A 17,219-nucleotide genomic window follows, 5' to 3' on the forward strand; every position below is an offset into this window, starting at 1 on the left:
AATGGCTGACTGGGCATCAGGTAGTGACTGAGGTGGGCACCAGATAGTGACTGAGGTGGGCATCGGGTAGTGCCTAAAATAAACAGGAAATGAGGCTTCCCCTTGGAGAAGGCTAGATCCTGGAGTCCAGATGGTTGCAGAGTAATCTCAGCAGCCCAGGTGGAGTAACTTAAGCAGGTTTCACTGGGAGTTTAATCAGAAAAGTAAGGGGCTGGCAGAGTGGCAAAGCCTCCCACTACTGCTGTGGGCAGTGCTTCATCTCACTAATCCCAAAGGCATCAAGGACTGGCAAAGCCCTGGGCAAGTTAATCACTCTCTTTGAGCCTGCATTTTCTAATCTGTAAAATAATAATATTATTTTCTAATAATATTCATCTGATGGTCATTATGAGGATTAAATGAGATGAGATAGAGATACCTGGAAGAGAGTAAATATTCAGTAAATGGTAGCTGTAAATGAGTTATAACTGAAGCTGATAAAAGTTTCCAAGAAAAGGTAGTCAACAATATCAAATCAAATCTTTTAGAATGAATAGAAGGATACACATTGGAGCACAGTAGGAGATAAATCTATAGGGAAGATGAAGCCAGTTTAAGTGTCAGAGTACTTAACTTTCAATGAAAGCTTTATAGTATCCAGAATGGCTTTAAGGAAAAGCCTGATTTGTACTCAGAGAAACTCAACTAGCCAATCAAGGACGTCTATACACTTCCTTATTTTAAGTTTATACCCTTCCTTAATTTAAGTTCTAAGCTAAGAAGAATCAGGTGCTTTAAACCAACCCATTTCTATTGATAAGACTCCTGGGGGGAAAAAAAGAAAGAATAGGAAATCACCAGCTATTAACGCAGTATCCAAGAGGGAAAATGGCTACCTCAACTGCGGCAGAATACAGTTCCGGAAGTGTATGACTGAAAATCATACACATCATTTGGCTTCAGTGATTTAATTTAATCAAAGTAGTTTTACTTACAATTATTATAGAAGTCCACTGCCTTCTCCTCTGCTCAGCTCTCATCAAATCTGGGGCCATAGGTCATTCAGACTGTAAAAAGCTCCTATAGAAACCTGATGAAGCTAACTAAACCTCTTATTGGGGGAGTGGAATCTCAGCTCCTGAACAGAGTGGCGGCGGGGTGGACCGGGGCAGATGCCAAGATATACTATTCTCCCATCCACGTCAGCTGTCCCTCTCTGAATTATTTAAACAAGGACTACCCAGGACTACCAAGAAAGAACAAAATCTGAATGAAAATCCCAACAAATCTCTCCCTTTCTTTTTTTCTTTTACTGTGGGGAAGGGGAACACTTTCAAGGAAATGACAAAGACTAACTCTCCCTTTTCAAGGAACTCTCCATTTCTTCTATTAACTGGACGCTAGGACCTAAGTCGTCTCCCTCAAGACATTAAATACACAACTGCAACTTCAGTTCTGAACAACCTCCTGTAACAGCTCTTAATGTTCAACCTTTCCCAGGAAAAGTAGACTTCAGAAATTATACTAATACAAAATATAGGCTACCTTGTCAGAAAATTCATAAATGTTGACATAGATATATGATAGATCATTAAACAAACTCAGTAAATAAAAAGAAAGGTCCATTAGTGAAATAACAGAAAATTCACAAAAATATACAGATTAACTAAGATTTAAAAGTGCGGTCTAAGCTTTAAACAGAGAAATACTTCAACTGAAAAGCAATGGAGTTTGGGCATGAGAGTTAAACAGATTAGAGTTCTGTTGGCTCATATCAGTTACTAAATGTATAACCTTGACACAAAATCTCTTCAACCCTCAGTTTCTTCAATAAAACAAGGATAATACAACCTATTTCTGACAGTTCTTAAAAGGCTTAAATAAAATATTATGTGTAAAGCTCTAATACAATGCCTGGGACACAGCAGGAATACATAACAGTATGCTTCCCCTTTTAATTTTCAAAATGTTTCATTACAGATCAATTCATAAAGATGAGTCTTAAAGAACAAGGAAAATGTTAGCTGGACAGGGAAGAGGAGCATAGTCCTCTAGCACTTCTGATTTATTCATAACTTTAAAAATAAGAATACATCTCTAATTATCAGTCAATTACTAACGTGAAAATGCATCATTGATCTTGAAACACTTTTCTATAAACACATATAAGATCCTCTTCTCCCACTCTCATAATTTTATAATTGTTTGAGATTCTACATTTGTACAATTTTTTCCCATACTCTTCGTAAAATCCTGACTCCGATCCTCTTTACTTTGGTTTTACTCTTTACTTAGGATGATCTAAGCCAGGTTTCAGCAATACATGAACTGTGAACTTCCAGATGTTCAAGCTGGTTTTAGAAAAGGCAGAGGAACCAGAGATCAAATTGCCAACATCCGCTGGATTAAGGAAAAAGCAAGAGAGTTCCAGAAAAACATCTATTTCTGCTTTATTGACTATGCCAAAATCTTTGACTGTGTGGATCACAATAAACTCTGGAAAATTCTGAAAGAGATGGGAATACCAGACCACCTGACCAGCCTCTTGAGAAAGCTATATGCAGGTGAGGAAGCAACAGTTAGAACTGGACGTGGAACAACAGACTGGTTACAAATAGGAAAAGGAGTACGTCAAGGCTGCATATTGTCACCCTGCTTATTTAACTTATATGCAGAGTACATCATGAAAAATGCTGGGCTGGAAGAAGCACAAGCTGGAATCAAGAAAAATATCAATAACCTCAGATATGCAGATGACACCACCCTTATGGCAGAAAGTGAAGAGGAACTAAAAAGCCTCTTGATGAAAGTGAAAGAGGAGAGTGAAAAAGTTGGCTCAAAGCTCAACATTCAGAAAACAAAGATCATGGCATCCGGTCCCATCACTTCATGGCAAATAGATGGGGAAACAGTGGAAACAGTGTCAGATTTTATTTTTGGGGGCTCCAAAATCACTGCAGATGGTGATTGCAGCCATGAAATTAAAATATGCTTATGTCTTGGAAGGAAAGTTATGACCAACCTAGATAGCATATTAAAGAGCAGAGACATTATTTGCCAACAAAGGTCCGTCTCGTCAAGGCTATGGTTTTTCCAGTGGTCATGTATGGATGTGAGAGTTGGACTGTGAAGAAAGCTGAGCACCGAAGAATTGATGCATTTGAACTGTGGTGTTGGAGAAGACTGTTGAGAGCCTCTTGGACTGCAAGGAGATCCAACCAGTCCATTCTAAAGGAGATCAGTCCTGGGTGTTCATTGGAAGGACTGATGCTAAAGCTGAAATTCCAATACTTTGGCCACCTCATGCGAAGAGTTGACTCATTGGAAAAGACTCTGATGCTGGGAGGGATTGGGGGCAGGAGGAGAAGGGGATGACAGAGGATGAGGTGGCTGGATGGCATCACCAACTCGATGGACATGAGTTTGGGTAAACTCTGGGAGCTGGTGATGGACAGGGAGGCCTGGCGTGCTGCCATTCATGGGGTCGCAAAGAGTCGGACACGATTGAGCAACTTAACTGAACTGAACTGAACTGAAAGTCTTAAATCAGAGAGACATACCTTAGAGTTCACTGAGTATTTTGAAAGACTTCTGAGAGAAAGCCAGAACCCAGCAACTAAGAAGTTAGAGTCAGTGTGGCATAATAAAAAGAAATGGGCTTTGGAAACAAAGGCTTAAAACAGGGATTTCAAGTCCTACCTCTGCCCGCCTCTAGATGTATAACCTTGGTCAAGGCACTTTGCCTTCTCTGGACCTCATTTCCTTATCTGTGAAATGGAGATAATGCCACTTATATCTCATTGTGTAGCTGTCAGGATTAGAAAAATGCTGATAACAATTCCTGGCATAGAAAGGGCCAATTGAAAAAAAAAAAAAAGAAAGGGCCAATTAATGGTAACTGTTATTAGGGTCAATCTGCCAACTGCCTTACTGAACATTCTGCAAGGCTGTATTTTCCTAACTGGCAAAAGGAACAAAACTGCTCTTGCATTCCCATGACTATATCCAAAAGGTTCCATTTTAGTAATCCATAATTAACCAAATAAAGAGCTTAAAGAATTCAGGACAAGAAGGCGCTAGCATGGCTGAACTCATTCTCTGCTGACAGCAACAAAGCCAGCACAAGGTAGATTCCCTTGCCAAAAAAAAAAGAATCTGCTTGAACATGGTCATTACTGATATTGATGTAAGCACAAACTAGTTGTGGTTCTTAAGCTCACAGATTTATCATCAGAAAGTTTTACCTTTTCTGAAATAAATTCTCTCTTACATTGCTTTCTCTACTGTGGTATGACATTCCTATTAGACCATTTTCAAGAACACGGGAAAGAAATCCTCTCAAATATTTCTATTGCATTCACAGTGGACCGTATCATCCTATTTCACAGATCACTTCTTACAGAGATTTTTGGTTTGTTGAGTTCACTTACAAAGAAAGACATTATATACAAATATATGATAGCCATGGTGACAAGATCTGTCCCCAGAGCACCACAAGTTACAGGATGGAGGTAGATGCCAAAGATAAGACAGGACTGAATAAGCTGCACACCATATGTTCACTCTTATTAAATGCTGCACTTGGGAATTCTGACTCTTATAAAAAAGTTTATTTCCCTCATGTGACTGAACAGAGTAATGGTACTAAGAAAACTAATGACAGATACACAAGTAGAGTAAGGGAAACCATCAGTGGAGGGAAATAAGCTTAAGATAAATAAGCTTGTATGTGACAGTTTAAAAAGGAGAGCAACAGTCATCAATTACATGGTCAAAGGCAGCTATTTCAATCCTTAATACCTCCAGTCCCTTCCTACATTAAATAAAAGCAGAAGGGAGTGAAGGTCAGAATGATTATTTAAATAAACTAAAAAAACAATCCAGAAAGGTTCAACAAATCAAAATCACACTGCAGTCCCTTGGAGAGGTGACTTTCAACTTTAAGAAAGGTCAGTCTCGCGCACTTGTTTTAGTTGAGCTACTTCAATGTCAAGAAAGTTGAAGGTTCTACCCCCTAAAAGCCGCTCAGAAATGCCTGCAGTTGTGTCACAGGGCTGCATCCTCGCCCAGAGCTTCGCCTGTTTAACTTCCAGTGGAGAAGCTGTTTTTCGGTTGCAATTAACATTGTAAGGCAAGCTCAGCCCTGTCTTTCATAGCCTTGAGGCTGCTGAGTAAATCTAGAATCATGGGACCCACATTTTAATGCTGGAAAAACAGGAAGAAGGTGGTTCAGCAACAAGGAAAATGGTCAAGAAATACATCTAGAATTAGGAAAAACAGGCTGATATGCTGGCCTGTCGTATTGTTGACTGCTTTATATAGAAGCCATTGAATTGTATACACCTTTTAAAGGAAGCCATGGTCGTGCACTTAAGCCATGATTGGAGGAAGAAAAAAATAAAATCAACTCTTAACAATGGCTATAATTTCTTAAGCCCTTATTATATGTGCCAAGTTCAACACTAAGTCCTCTACAAATATTTCTAACCTTCAATCATATCAGTAACCTCATTTTGTAAAAGAGACAACTAAGACTCAGAGAATTTAGAAATTACCCAAAAGCTAGCTCGTAGGGGTACTAGGATTCAAACCCAGGTCTGCTGTATTGTAAATCCCATGTTCTAGAGGCCATTTGTTGGGGAACTCCTTGGCAGTCCAGTGGTTAGAACTCTGAGCTTTCACTGGTAGGACCCAGCATTCAATTCCTGGTAAACTAAAGATCCCACAAGCTGCATGGCAAGGTCAAATAAATAAAGGCAATTTGTTGAACACTATTACGCTTGAGATTTAATCTGTACATTTTACACAAAAAGACCCTTAATCACAGAATTTGGCCAAAGTTATAAAACAACTCAACTAATTACAAATGTTTCAGATTTCCAGACTCATATCTAGGTACTACCAGCTTTGATGCTCATGTGGTGTTTGAATGTGTGAAAGTCACTCAGTCATGTCCAACTCTTTGAGACCCCATGGACTATACAGTCCATGGAATTCTCCAGGCCAGAATATTGGGGTGGGTAGCTGTTTCCCTCTGTGGGGGATCTTCCCAACCCAGGGATCGAACCCAAGTCTCCCGCATCGCAGGTGTATCCTTTACCAGCTAAGCCACCAGGGAAACCCAAGAATACTGGAGTGGGAAGCCTATCCCTTCTCCAGGGTATCTTCCCAACCCAGGAATCGTACCCGGGTCTCCCGCATTACAGGCAGGTTCTTTACCAGCTGAGCCACAAGGGACGCCATGGTGCCCATGCTGCCTCTCTTTCCCCCAATAATTCTGCCCAGAGGAGTTTCATAATGCAAATGAGAAAGACACTGTCCTAAAGCATCATTAAACAAATTCCTTTAGTCTTGCTTCTGACATTATCACTATATTTTAGTAATTAGAATGCAAGAGTTCTCTGATTTACACCTTAACAATGAGGCTATTACAATCAAAGTTAGGCTCGTTACAAGGTTTCAACTCAGCTGAGTCCTGCACAGTGAAACCAATGCAGATTTCACATCACTTTCTTGCTGTTCTGATAAATCATTCACAAAACGAAAAACCCAGTATATCACTATGTTCGCATAATACCTCAGAAATTACAGCGATAATCCACAACCTGTTTTTGCAATATCTGCCATTTTTCTCTGTACTGATTTGCCTTCTGAGAGGACAGACACTACAGATAGTCATTGCAAGGGTAATACTGAGAATATCAAACATTCAGGCACATCTACTCCTTGGTGTTCTGAGACTACTGCCTCTTCATAACTATCTGAAAGAAGCTGGCAGCTGAGACAAAATCTGACAGTGATCGCCTTTCCCAAAAGTAGAAGCATTTCTTCCTAATACTTACGGACTATAATAAAAGAACCAATAAAAACAATCATTCTCTTCATACACAGTCTAACAATCCTGGTGACCAACTACTGAGCTGAGAGGACAAACCTCTGAAGAGAAGAGTGAAGTGAATCTCTCCATTACCCTATTACCCTTCTACTTTCAGAGAAAACCTAAGGATCTTGCAGTATGTGGAATGAAGGGCACGGCATCAGTACTGCTAGATGGAAGCGCCTGGCCACAGAAAGGCAGAGAGTCATCTGCTGTACAGAAACCAGACAACTGAGGATCTCAACGCGAGGTAACTACTCCTTACAGAAAAGATGTCCAAACGGCAAAGCTCTTTCAACCCTTATTACTGGGTGAACTCTCAGAAGCAGTAAGGCTTTTCTACACCATCGGGGTCTTCTCCCCGACAGTCTGGAAAATACACACGGGAGTAGGTTAGGAGTACAGAAAGGTGTAATACGAGGTGCCTCTCCTCTCCCAGCCTATTCCAAGTAGTAAGGGAGGGCGCTACCTCCATGTTATTCCCAGCGAAGTACGGCCGTACCACCTGGAGTCTTCGCCCCCCAGCACTGGGGCCCGGGTGGGGGCATCTCTAAGAGAGCCGGTTTAAGGGGAAAAGAGATGTCTCTACTTCCAGCATCAGAAGGGAGGGCGTGGAGAGTGGTGCCGCCGCGCCGAGAGGATCTGCGGTTCCCCACCACCCTCCCTCTCCGAAAGAGGCAGCCCGGCCCCAATACCTTCTTGACTGTGCGCGGCGCCTCGGTGACGGTGCCGTCGGGGCTGACCAGGGCTTCGCCGCCGTCCCGGTGCCTCTGATGCTGGTGGTGAGGGTCGCTCCGCTTCATGGCCGACGCCTGAGGCACTTTCCCAGCGGCCGGGCTGAGAGCCGCTGCGGGGCCCGATCCCGGACCGGGGGCTGGGGGCCGCTCCGCGGCCGGAGCTGGAGCTTCAGGGTCCCCACCACCCGCTGGGGGGGCCATGGCGCTCACGGCCGCTGTGCTCAGTCCCAGCTGCGGCTCCGCCTCGGAGGGGCTCAGGTCCTTCAGCTCCACCTCAGGCACCTTCGCGGCAGCAGCTGCTGACACGACCTGCACCGACATCACCGCCCCCACTGCAACCGCCGGCTCAGACTCTAGCTCCGGCTCGGCCCCGCCTCCCGCCTCCCTTCCCCTTCCCTCCCCCATTCCCCCACTCCTCCTCTCCATCGCCTCCGCTCCCACCCCCTTCCTCTGCCCGCCCGCCCGCCCGCCAACTCTCCAGCCAGCCCCGGCCTCTCCCTCCCCACCCCGCCCCGCCCCTCCCGACCCGGCAAGCTCGCGCGCGTGGTGCCACGGAACCTGTAGTGCGCTTGCTCAGGGCCGCACGCGGCGAAAACACCGTGGGACCTCAGCCCCCGACCACCACTGCGCGCTGCCGAGGACGGGGCCGTGATGCCCCCTGGGAATTGTAGTCCCTGTCGCCTTCCGGCTAGCGGGATTCTGTAGTAGCAGTGGAGCTCTAGTCCAGGCGACTAACGGAACGGAGTGAGAACGGGTGACACGACAAAGGACATGAGAAAGAGTCTCCAGAGGGACTGGGGCTTCCGGGGAGACAACGCTAGAAACCCTCCGCCTGGGAAGGTGGTGGAAGAAAGGGCTCTCTACCCTGACAGTGTACATTTCCTCCCCGTGTGCTAGTCTAAGATCACGTAAGCAGGCATGTAAAGGAAAAGAGGCATCACGTGGGGAGAGCGCAGGCCTCAGGCTTAAAGTGACTTGATTTTTCTGCCTCAGTGAAAGGGAACCGTAACACCTTTCTGAACTTTAATGGCTTTGTTTTTAGAAAGAATAAGATAAGACCTTACATGCTGTGATTTCTAGAACATTCTGGGCTTAGAGTTTACTATCAGTCCAAAAAAATAGAAGTTCGATATTACTAGATAGGAAAGTTTAAGGCTAAAGTCAGACACCACTTAGCGACTCAACAACAACGACGAAAGAATTACACGTTGCCTTAAGCTTAATTCTTTTGCCCTGTTACTTCTCTTTTTCTTTCTTCTCCTTTTTCTCTTTGCCCCTCCATTCAGCTTGTGGGATCTTAGTTCAGGAATTGAACCCGGGGCCTTCAGCAGTGAAAGTAGTGAGTCCTAACCACCCAACCACCAGGGAATTTCCATTCTGTGAATTCACATAGATGTCCAACCTAAGTTTGCATGCCAGTGGCACAAAGAGGTAAACCAAAATGTCAGGGTTTGGAGCACAGAAAGGTTTATTACAGAGTACCAGGCACAAGAGGGAGCTAGTGCTCAAGAAAACCCAAACCCAGATGTCAAACAAAATTTGGGGTGAGGGCTGACAATGTGTGACTATTCTGATTGGTTGGATGATGTCTGGATGTCTGGGGAATCTCAACCTTCTGGTTCCAACGTGTCTAGGGTACACATACTTGTGGTCACATGCATGTGGTCACCATCATAGGTTCTGTAGAGGAGCTCAGAGATAAGTATCAGATTATTATCTGTATCTCTTCAGGAGGAACTGTGAGTCCTGTGACTCTATTGTCCTATTAAATGCTTGAGCCTGCTGTTTGGAATTTGGGGAATACCTAAAAGATTAAAGTCTTTTTTTTTTTTTAATTACAAACAAGAAACAGAGGACACGGAAGAGCTTTTGTCCCAAAGAGGGTCCCACAGAGTCTTGCTCGGTTTCAGGGATATAATGTAAAATTCAGATAAATATATCAGCAAAGAGTAATACTAACTAAAATACGAATAGTGATTTCCTTAAGTGATGGGATTTGGGGTGAGTTTTTTTGGTTTCTTTACTTTGTATTTTTCTGTATTTTTAAATTTAAAATTTATTTTAAAAGGTGTAAATGTAAAGGCATTTATGGCAGTTTCACTTTTAATAATGACAAGGTATCTGAAACTAATGTCCAACAATAGGGGAATGGTTGTTATTTAGTCTCTAAGTCATGTCCCAACTCTTTTGCAACCCTATGGATTGTAGGCCATCAGGTTCCTCTGTCCATGGGATTTCCTAGGCAAGAATAGTGGAGTGGGTTGCCATTTCCTACTCCAGGGGATATTCCTAACCCAGGGTTTGCACCTGTATCTCCTATCTTGACAGGCAGATTCTTTACCACTGAGCTACCTGGGAGGGAGCCCAGGAGAATGGTTATAATCTTTAAAAAATTAAGTTGGCCAAGAACTTTTTTTTTTTAATGATAAAGGGAAATAAATGCTTGTGATAAAATAAGTTAAAAAGCAGGAGACAAATTGCATGTTCTATTAGATTTTAACTATGTAAAGAATACTTGAAAAAAATTAAAATACAGTTAACTCTGACAGATTATAGGGTAGGTCATTTCTTCTCTATTCTCAGAGAAATTGAAGCACAGGGGATCTTATGGTTTATGGTTGTTCAGAGAGTAACTGATAGCCCTGACAACCCCAGAAGGCCATTGGACATCTAGATTTGGAGTGATTCTTTTTTCCCTGACAAAAAGGAGAGGGAGAAATCACCTGCCCTGATCTCCTTCCCAGTGCTACTACTATCTTGGAAATCTGTTCATTTGTGGAGTTGTTCTACCCTGAATTGAATCTTTTGTATCCTGACCTTCAAACTTTGTATGTAACACTGAGTTAGAAGGCATTTGAGCACTGCCATTTCCACAAAGCCCACAAGCCACCAGATACAGGGGCTTCTTAAGCTTTCTCTTCACACTCTGGCTTTCATAATTTCCTTCCTGTTATAAAGAACCAGCTCAGAGCTTCATCCCCCAGCTGTCGGAGAAGAGATTAGCAGCTCTGTAACTGCTTTCTTTCTTGCCCCTAATGCACAAGGGAGCTGTGGTACAACCACCTGGCGTGTGTTGAAGTACTTAGGCAGCAGCTGCCTACCTGGAGGGCCACTAGACTTGATTACTGAGGGAATGAACTAATTTTTCAATGGGATGTGGTTACAAAACATAAGAAGTTGGAGCACTGGAAAGAAACTGATATTCATCCTTTCTTTATCCAGGCACCATCCTCTGCTTGAGGCCACACATAAGGGTACATTCCTCACCCATTCTCAATTTCATCCTACACACCTGCTTCCTCCATCTTATTACTGAGGGACACTAGGCACAGCTGAAGGTGGAAATACCATAATGAAAACAGGATGACTAAGCACAGGTTTATGAACTATTTAGTTTATGATAAGGAGTACATCAAAGCTGTATATTGTCACCCTGCTTATTTAACTTATATGCAGAATACATCATGCGAAATGCCAGGTTGGATGAAGCACAAGCTGGAATCAAGATTGCTGGGAGAAATATAAAAAACCTCAGATATGCAAATGACACGTCCCTTATGGCAGAAAGCAAAGAAGAACTAAAGATCCTCTTGAAACTGAAAGAGGAGAGTAAAAAAGTTGGCTTAAAACTCAACTTTCAGAAAACTAAGATCATGGCATCTGGTCCCATCACTTCATGGCAAATACATGGGGAAACAATGGAAACAGTGACAGACTTTATTTTTGGGGGCTTGAAAATCACTGCAGATGGTAACTGCACCCATGAAATTAAAAGGCACTTGCTCCTTGGAAGAAAAGCTATGACACAACCTAGTCAGCATATTACAAAGCAGAGACATTACTTTGCCAACAGTGGTCCGTCTAGTCAAAGCTATGGTTTTTCCAGTAGTCATGTACAGATGTGAAAGTTGGACTATAAAGAAAGCTGAGCGCCGAAGAATTGATGCTTTTGAACTGTGGTGTTGGAGAAGACTCTTGAGAACCCCTTGGACTATAAGGAGATCAAACCAGTCCATCCTAAAAGAAATCAGTCCTGAATATTCACTGTAAGGACTGATGTTGAAGCTGAAACTCCAATACTTTGGCCACCTGATGGGAAGAACCGACTCATTGGAAAAGACCCTGATGCTAGGAAAGATTAAAGGTATGAGAAGGGGATGACAGAAGATGAGATGGTTGGATGGCATCACCGACTCAATGGACATGAGTTTTAGCAAGCTTCAGGAGTTGGTGATGGACAGGAAAGCCTGGCAAGCTGCAGTCCATGGGGTCGCAACGAGTTGGACATGACTAAGCAACTGAACTGACTTGAGCTAATTAGCCTACAGAACTTCTTCCAGGTGAACCTGGCTCATTCAGCTTCCAGACCCTGACAGGCAGAAATGTATCTTCCATGCAGGAGACTGGAAGAACTTCTCTAAGGTATCTGACCAGTCCCATAGAGAAAACTTGAAGATAAACATCAAGAGTTCCCCAAGGAAATAGGCTGGCCAGATCACCCTTAGTGAAGACCACACCTACGTTCACAGAGTTTCCAGAGAACTACTTAGTGCCACACTCTCAGTATGAGCAGATAAAGTCACCAGAAACAAAAAGAAAACCTTTAATATGGAAGACAGAGACCAACATAAGCAAACAGAAAAAAACAACTGGGAGAAAACAGAGGCTATGCCTCAAGAAGAAATCATGACCCCCTCAAAACTCATTAATATCCTCAGAGACTTAAGATATTGTATTTGTGAAAGAACATGCTGTTTCAAGAAGTGAACATTCAGAAAACAAACATGAGACCTTTAAAATGAAAGCATACTAACAGAAAATATTTAAAAATAAATAAAAAGAGGGAGAAATTAGGAATTCCTTGGTGGTCTACTGGTTAGGACTCTGTACTTTCACTGCTGAGGACCCTAATTCAATCCCTGATTGAGGAACTAAGATCCCACAAGCTGCACTGACCCCCCCCCCCAAAAAAAGAAAAAATTAAAAATAGGAAAGATGCAGTTTATCTTTCTCAGATTGTTGAATAATGGTGGCTTCTTTCTTTTTTGTTTTTGAAGTATAGTTGATTTACAATTTTGTGTTAGTTGTGTCTAATGCACATTTTAACACGATAGGTTCAATGGATTTCGTAGGCGCAGTTTTCTGGAAAAGTCAATTTCTTATGAATTGTTTTTCAGATCTTCAATACATTTTTTTATCTAATTCAAAAAAATAGAAAAGAAAATGAATTAGAGGATCAGTCCAAGAAGACCAAATAATACGAGTGCCAGAAAGGTAACAGAAAACTAGAGGTGGGGAGGGAAGATTCATCAAAGAAATAACTCAAAAATTTTCCCAAAGCTGAAAAATGAGAATTTCCATAATGAAAGGGGCCACTAGGTGCCCAACCCAATGGATGAAAATAGACCTACGTTAATATACATCATTATTTTTTTGGTTGGTTGGTTTTGTTTTTGATTTTTTTGGGGGGGGGGGGGCGGGGCTGGGCCATGTGGTGTGAAGGATCCCTGACCAGGGATCGAACCCACACCCTCTACAGTGGGAGTGTTAACCACTGGACTGTCAAGGAAGTCCCCATATACATCACTGTTAAATTTCAAAATTCTGGGGACAAAGAGACAATCCTTCAAATGTCTGGAGTGGGTCAAGGAGCATTTTTACAAAAACTCAATAGTAAGAAAGATAGTGAACTTCTTAAAATGAACTTCAGGAAGCCAGAAGATACTGCCTTCAAGTGCTACAGACCCTCTATTTGCCTTCTCTAGAGAATGAACTGACAACATCCAGATTTGGGAAGGGCAGTCATCAGAATGTTCAGTTAGACAGGGGGTCAGAGACCAATCCTCCTGCTTTCATTTCTACCTTCTGAGGTAGCTGCTGCCTCCAATTCAGAAGCTTTTAGGGGTGCTGCAATGTAAGTTTTCCCTATTGGTGGTTAAAACTTTTAGTTTTTCAAGTCTGTCAAATTAAATATCACTCATTTGCTTTCCAGCTTTCAAAACTGTCACTACTGACTCCTCCCCACTCCACCTCTTCTTTCCTCCTAGTAGGTAGAGTGAAAAAGAGCTAAGTCCTTATCCTCCATATTGGAAAGATGTAGAACTATTTGACTTTTCAAACTATATCATGCATATAACTGAGATGAACAGTCAAACTTTAAAAGCAGGCAAAACTCTATTGTACAGAACAGGTAATTATAGACGTTATTTTGTAATAACTTTAAATGGAGTGTAATCTATAAAAATACGAATCATTGTGGGGTTTCCCTGGTGGTTCAGTTGGTAAGGAATCCACCTGCAATACAGGACACCTGGGTTTTATCCTGGGTCAGGAAGTTTCCCTGGAGAAGGAAATGTCAACCCACTCCAGTAGTGCTGGACACCGGAAATCAATATAATACTGTAAATCAACTATACTTCAATAAAAAATATAATTTAAAAAATTAAAAAGCTGTCAAAAGCAGTACATAGTTTATGAATGCATAGCTTCATTTGCACATATGAAAATATAAAAATGGACTGAAAGAAAACGCACTAAATGCAGACAGTTGTTTTTTGGTTGAGGAAAGGGGAAGTGGGAGGAAAAATGGAATAAGGGTGTTGGTCAAAGAGGACTTAGCTAAATCTGTTTTACTTTATTTCTTCATGAATGTAGGTTGGAAGAAAATATGTTAACATTTTTTTAAGTTTTTTTTTTTAACATTTTAAAGTTTATTTGAGTAGTGGGAATATGGGTGTTTATTAGGTTGTTCCTTGTGCTTTTCTGTATCTTTTTAGTTTTTCAGATTAAAAACAAAAAGAGTCATACACAGGCAGAGGAAGGGTTGGAGCAGTGGACATACTGCTTACACGAATCTGGGACCAACAGAGGCAGGTCTTACAAACTGGGCGGTTGGATGACTGAGTGTGAGAGGGGTAAGCGGGGCCCAGTTGAGCTGTTGAGGGCAGAGCCAACTTGAGGGGTGAAGTTGACCTCAGGACAACAGGACAGCCACAGGGAGCCCCCAAACCAAGTTCCTCTTGGACCCTGAGGAGTTTCTTTCAGGAGTCTAACTCAAGAGTTTTGGTAAGAAAGTGGCCACTGTGGCTCTCAGTCACAAGATTTTTCACTCCTATAAAAAGACTAAAATATACAATTGGTCTGTGGGAGTGTCCACAAAATTTCAGATTTCCAACAGCTGCCTGGCCAGCGTTCACAAAAGGTAGGCTCACGATGTCCTCTAGTGGTCACAGAGTCTATCAGCCTCAACAGGTAACATGTCTCAGCTTTTTAAAACCCCAGAATAAGCTCCTCCAACACACCATTATAATACAACTAAAGAAAGAAGAGATGGAGGGGATGTACATGGAGATAGAAAGAAAGTCATTTAATACTTCCCCTTGTTTCAAAAAGGATCATTAGACAACACTGATCACTTTTATTGTTTTGAATACTGCTTTGGGAGAAGGAAATGGCAACCCACTCCTGTATTCTTGCCTGGAGAATCCCGTGGACAGGAGAGCCTGGTGGGCTGCTGTCCATAGGGTCGCACAGAGTCGGACACAACTGATGCAACTTTGCGTGCATGCATGCATGGATAAGGTTTACGAATAGCTCTACTACTGAAGACATACAGATGGCCAAGATGAAAACATAAGATGCTCAACACTGCTAATTATTAGAGAAATGAACATAAAAACTACAATGAAGTATCACCTCACACCAGTCATCACACACACACACAAACCTTACAAATAGGGAATTCCCTGGCAGATCAGTGGTTAGGACTTGGCGTTTTCACTGCTGGAGCCCAGGTTGGATCCCTGATAGGGGATCTAAGAGCCTGCAAGCCGTGGCTGTGGCCAAAAAAAAAAAAAAAAAGTCTACAAATAATAGATGCTGGAGAATGTGAAGAAAAGGGAACCCTCCTATACAGTTGGTGGGAATGTGAGGTGGTGTAGTCACTGTGGAAAACAGTATGGAGGTTCCTTAAAAAACTAAAAATAACGTATGATCCAGCAATCCCATTCCTGGGCATATATCTGTAAACGATGAAAACCCTAATTTGAAAAGATACGTGCACCCCACTGTTCATAGCAGGTCTATTTATAATAGCCAGACATGGAAGCAACCTAAATGTCCATCAACAGATGAACGGATAAAAAGGATGGGGTGTGTATATATATATATAAAACTCAGCCATAAAAAAGAATGAAACAATGCCATTTGCAGCTACCTGGATAGACCTAGAGATTATCATACTAAGTAAGTCAGAGAAAGACAAATATCATATGATATCACTCGTGGAATTTAAAAAAAATGATACAAATGAACTTACTTACAAAACAGAAATAGACTCACAGACAAACAAATTTATGATTACCAAAGGGGAAACGCAGGGAAGGATAAATTAGGAGTTTGGGATTATATATAAAATCCACTATTAAATATAAACAACAAGGACCTACTGTGTAGCACAGAGAACTATATTCAATATCTTATAATAATCTATAATGGAAAATAATCTGAAAAATATATATGTAACTGAATCATTTTGCTGTACACCTGAAACTAACACAACATTGTAAATCAACTATTCTTCAATTAAAAAAAAATAGAAATTAGCTCTACTACTGTTGAGAAGAGCAGTGATGGCAAGAATGAGCATGGTGGGCAAGCACAAGGGGATGTGGGGAGGCCAGAGGGAACACAGCATGGGCAATCTGGATAGGAGGAAAAACCAAAAGTCAGACCTAAGAGCAGAAAGAGTCTGGACTGCAGAGTCAGGAAGGCCCTGGGCCCAGTGTGTTACTTACTAGCTATGAGGTCTGTGGGCAAGTCATTTTACTTCTCTGAAGTTTGTTGCTACAGAAAAATAGTTCCTCTGCCTCCTCCGAATTAAAGGAGAGGCAGCAGAGTGCAGGGACTTCCCTGATGGCTCAGACGGTAAAGAATCTGCTTGCAATATGAGAGATCTGGGTTCAGTCCCTGGGTTGGGAAGATCCCCTGGAGGAAGGCATGGCAACCGACTCCAGTCTTCTTGCCTGGAGAATCCCATGGACAGAGGAGTCTGGCTTGGTAGTCCATGGGGTTGCAAAGAGTCAGACACGATTGCATGACTAAGCACAAGCACAACACTCAGAGTGCAGAGGCCAAGAACCTGGTGACTCTGGAGCCAGACGGCTCTGATGGAACGCCAGCATTATCACTTTCTCTCAGGCAAACTTTTGAACTTTTCTTGTACCTGAGTGTCTTGGGGGTGTTAACAGTGCCTCTGAGGTCTGTTGTGAGATTCAACAGGTTAATAGATACGAAGTGCTTAGAGCTAGCAAGCATTTGATAAGAATTAGCTCTTACTGTTATCATCATTATCCTTATACACATGTAAAGTACATAGTAGATAATCAGTGTTAGTTCCCTTTCCTCTTCCTTTGGAATTTGGCTCTAGGCAAATTGCTTGTGTCCCCATCACTTGAGCAACACCCATAAACAGGCACACTTAATACTGCACAATACCCTCTGAGTCATCTGTGGGTAACACCCCCTTTCCTCCACCCACTCTTCCTTTCCACAGGATCTTGAGTCCAGTTCCCAGTTTTCTACTGACATCTTTCTGGAGGAAGTGGGACTAGCAGGCTTCCCTCAGA

At 42.3% G+C, this 17,219-nt stretch overlaps 1 protein-coding gene across 2 annotated transcripts in view; it reads right to left on the reverse strand.

The window, feature by feature from the left end:
- The window catches only part of AHCYL2 (adenosylhomocysteinase like 2), a 191,399-nt gene extending 183,426 nt beyond the window's left edge, over positions 1-7,973 (reverse strand). The window contains exon 1 of one of the 2 annotated variants that reach the window (XM_027539022.1): positions 7,552-7,973. In XM_027539022.1, the coding sequence (XP_027394823.1) occupies positions 7,552-7,914 (363 nt within the window). In that variant the 5' untranslated portion in view covers positions 7,915-7,973. The remainder of the gene's footprint in view (positions 1-7,551) is intronic. The other variant, XM_027539021.1, reaches the window with a different exon arrangement.
- Between the last annotated feature and the right edge of the window lie 9,246 nt (positions 7,974-17,219).

The sequence above is a fragment of the Bos indicus x Bos taurus genome, chromosome 4 (assembly GCF_003369695.1).
Source record: "Bos indicus x Bos taurus breed Angus x Brahman F1 hybrid chromosome 4, Bos_hybrid_MaternalHap_v2.0, whole genome shotgun sequence".
Classification (NCBI taxonomy): domain Eukaryota; kingdom Metazoa; phylum Chordata; class Mammalia; order Artiodactyla; family Bovidae; genus Bos; species Bos indicus x Bos taurus.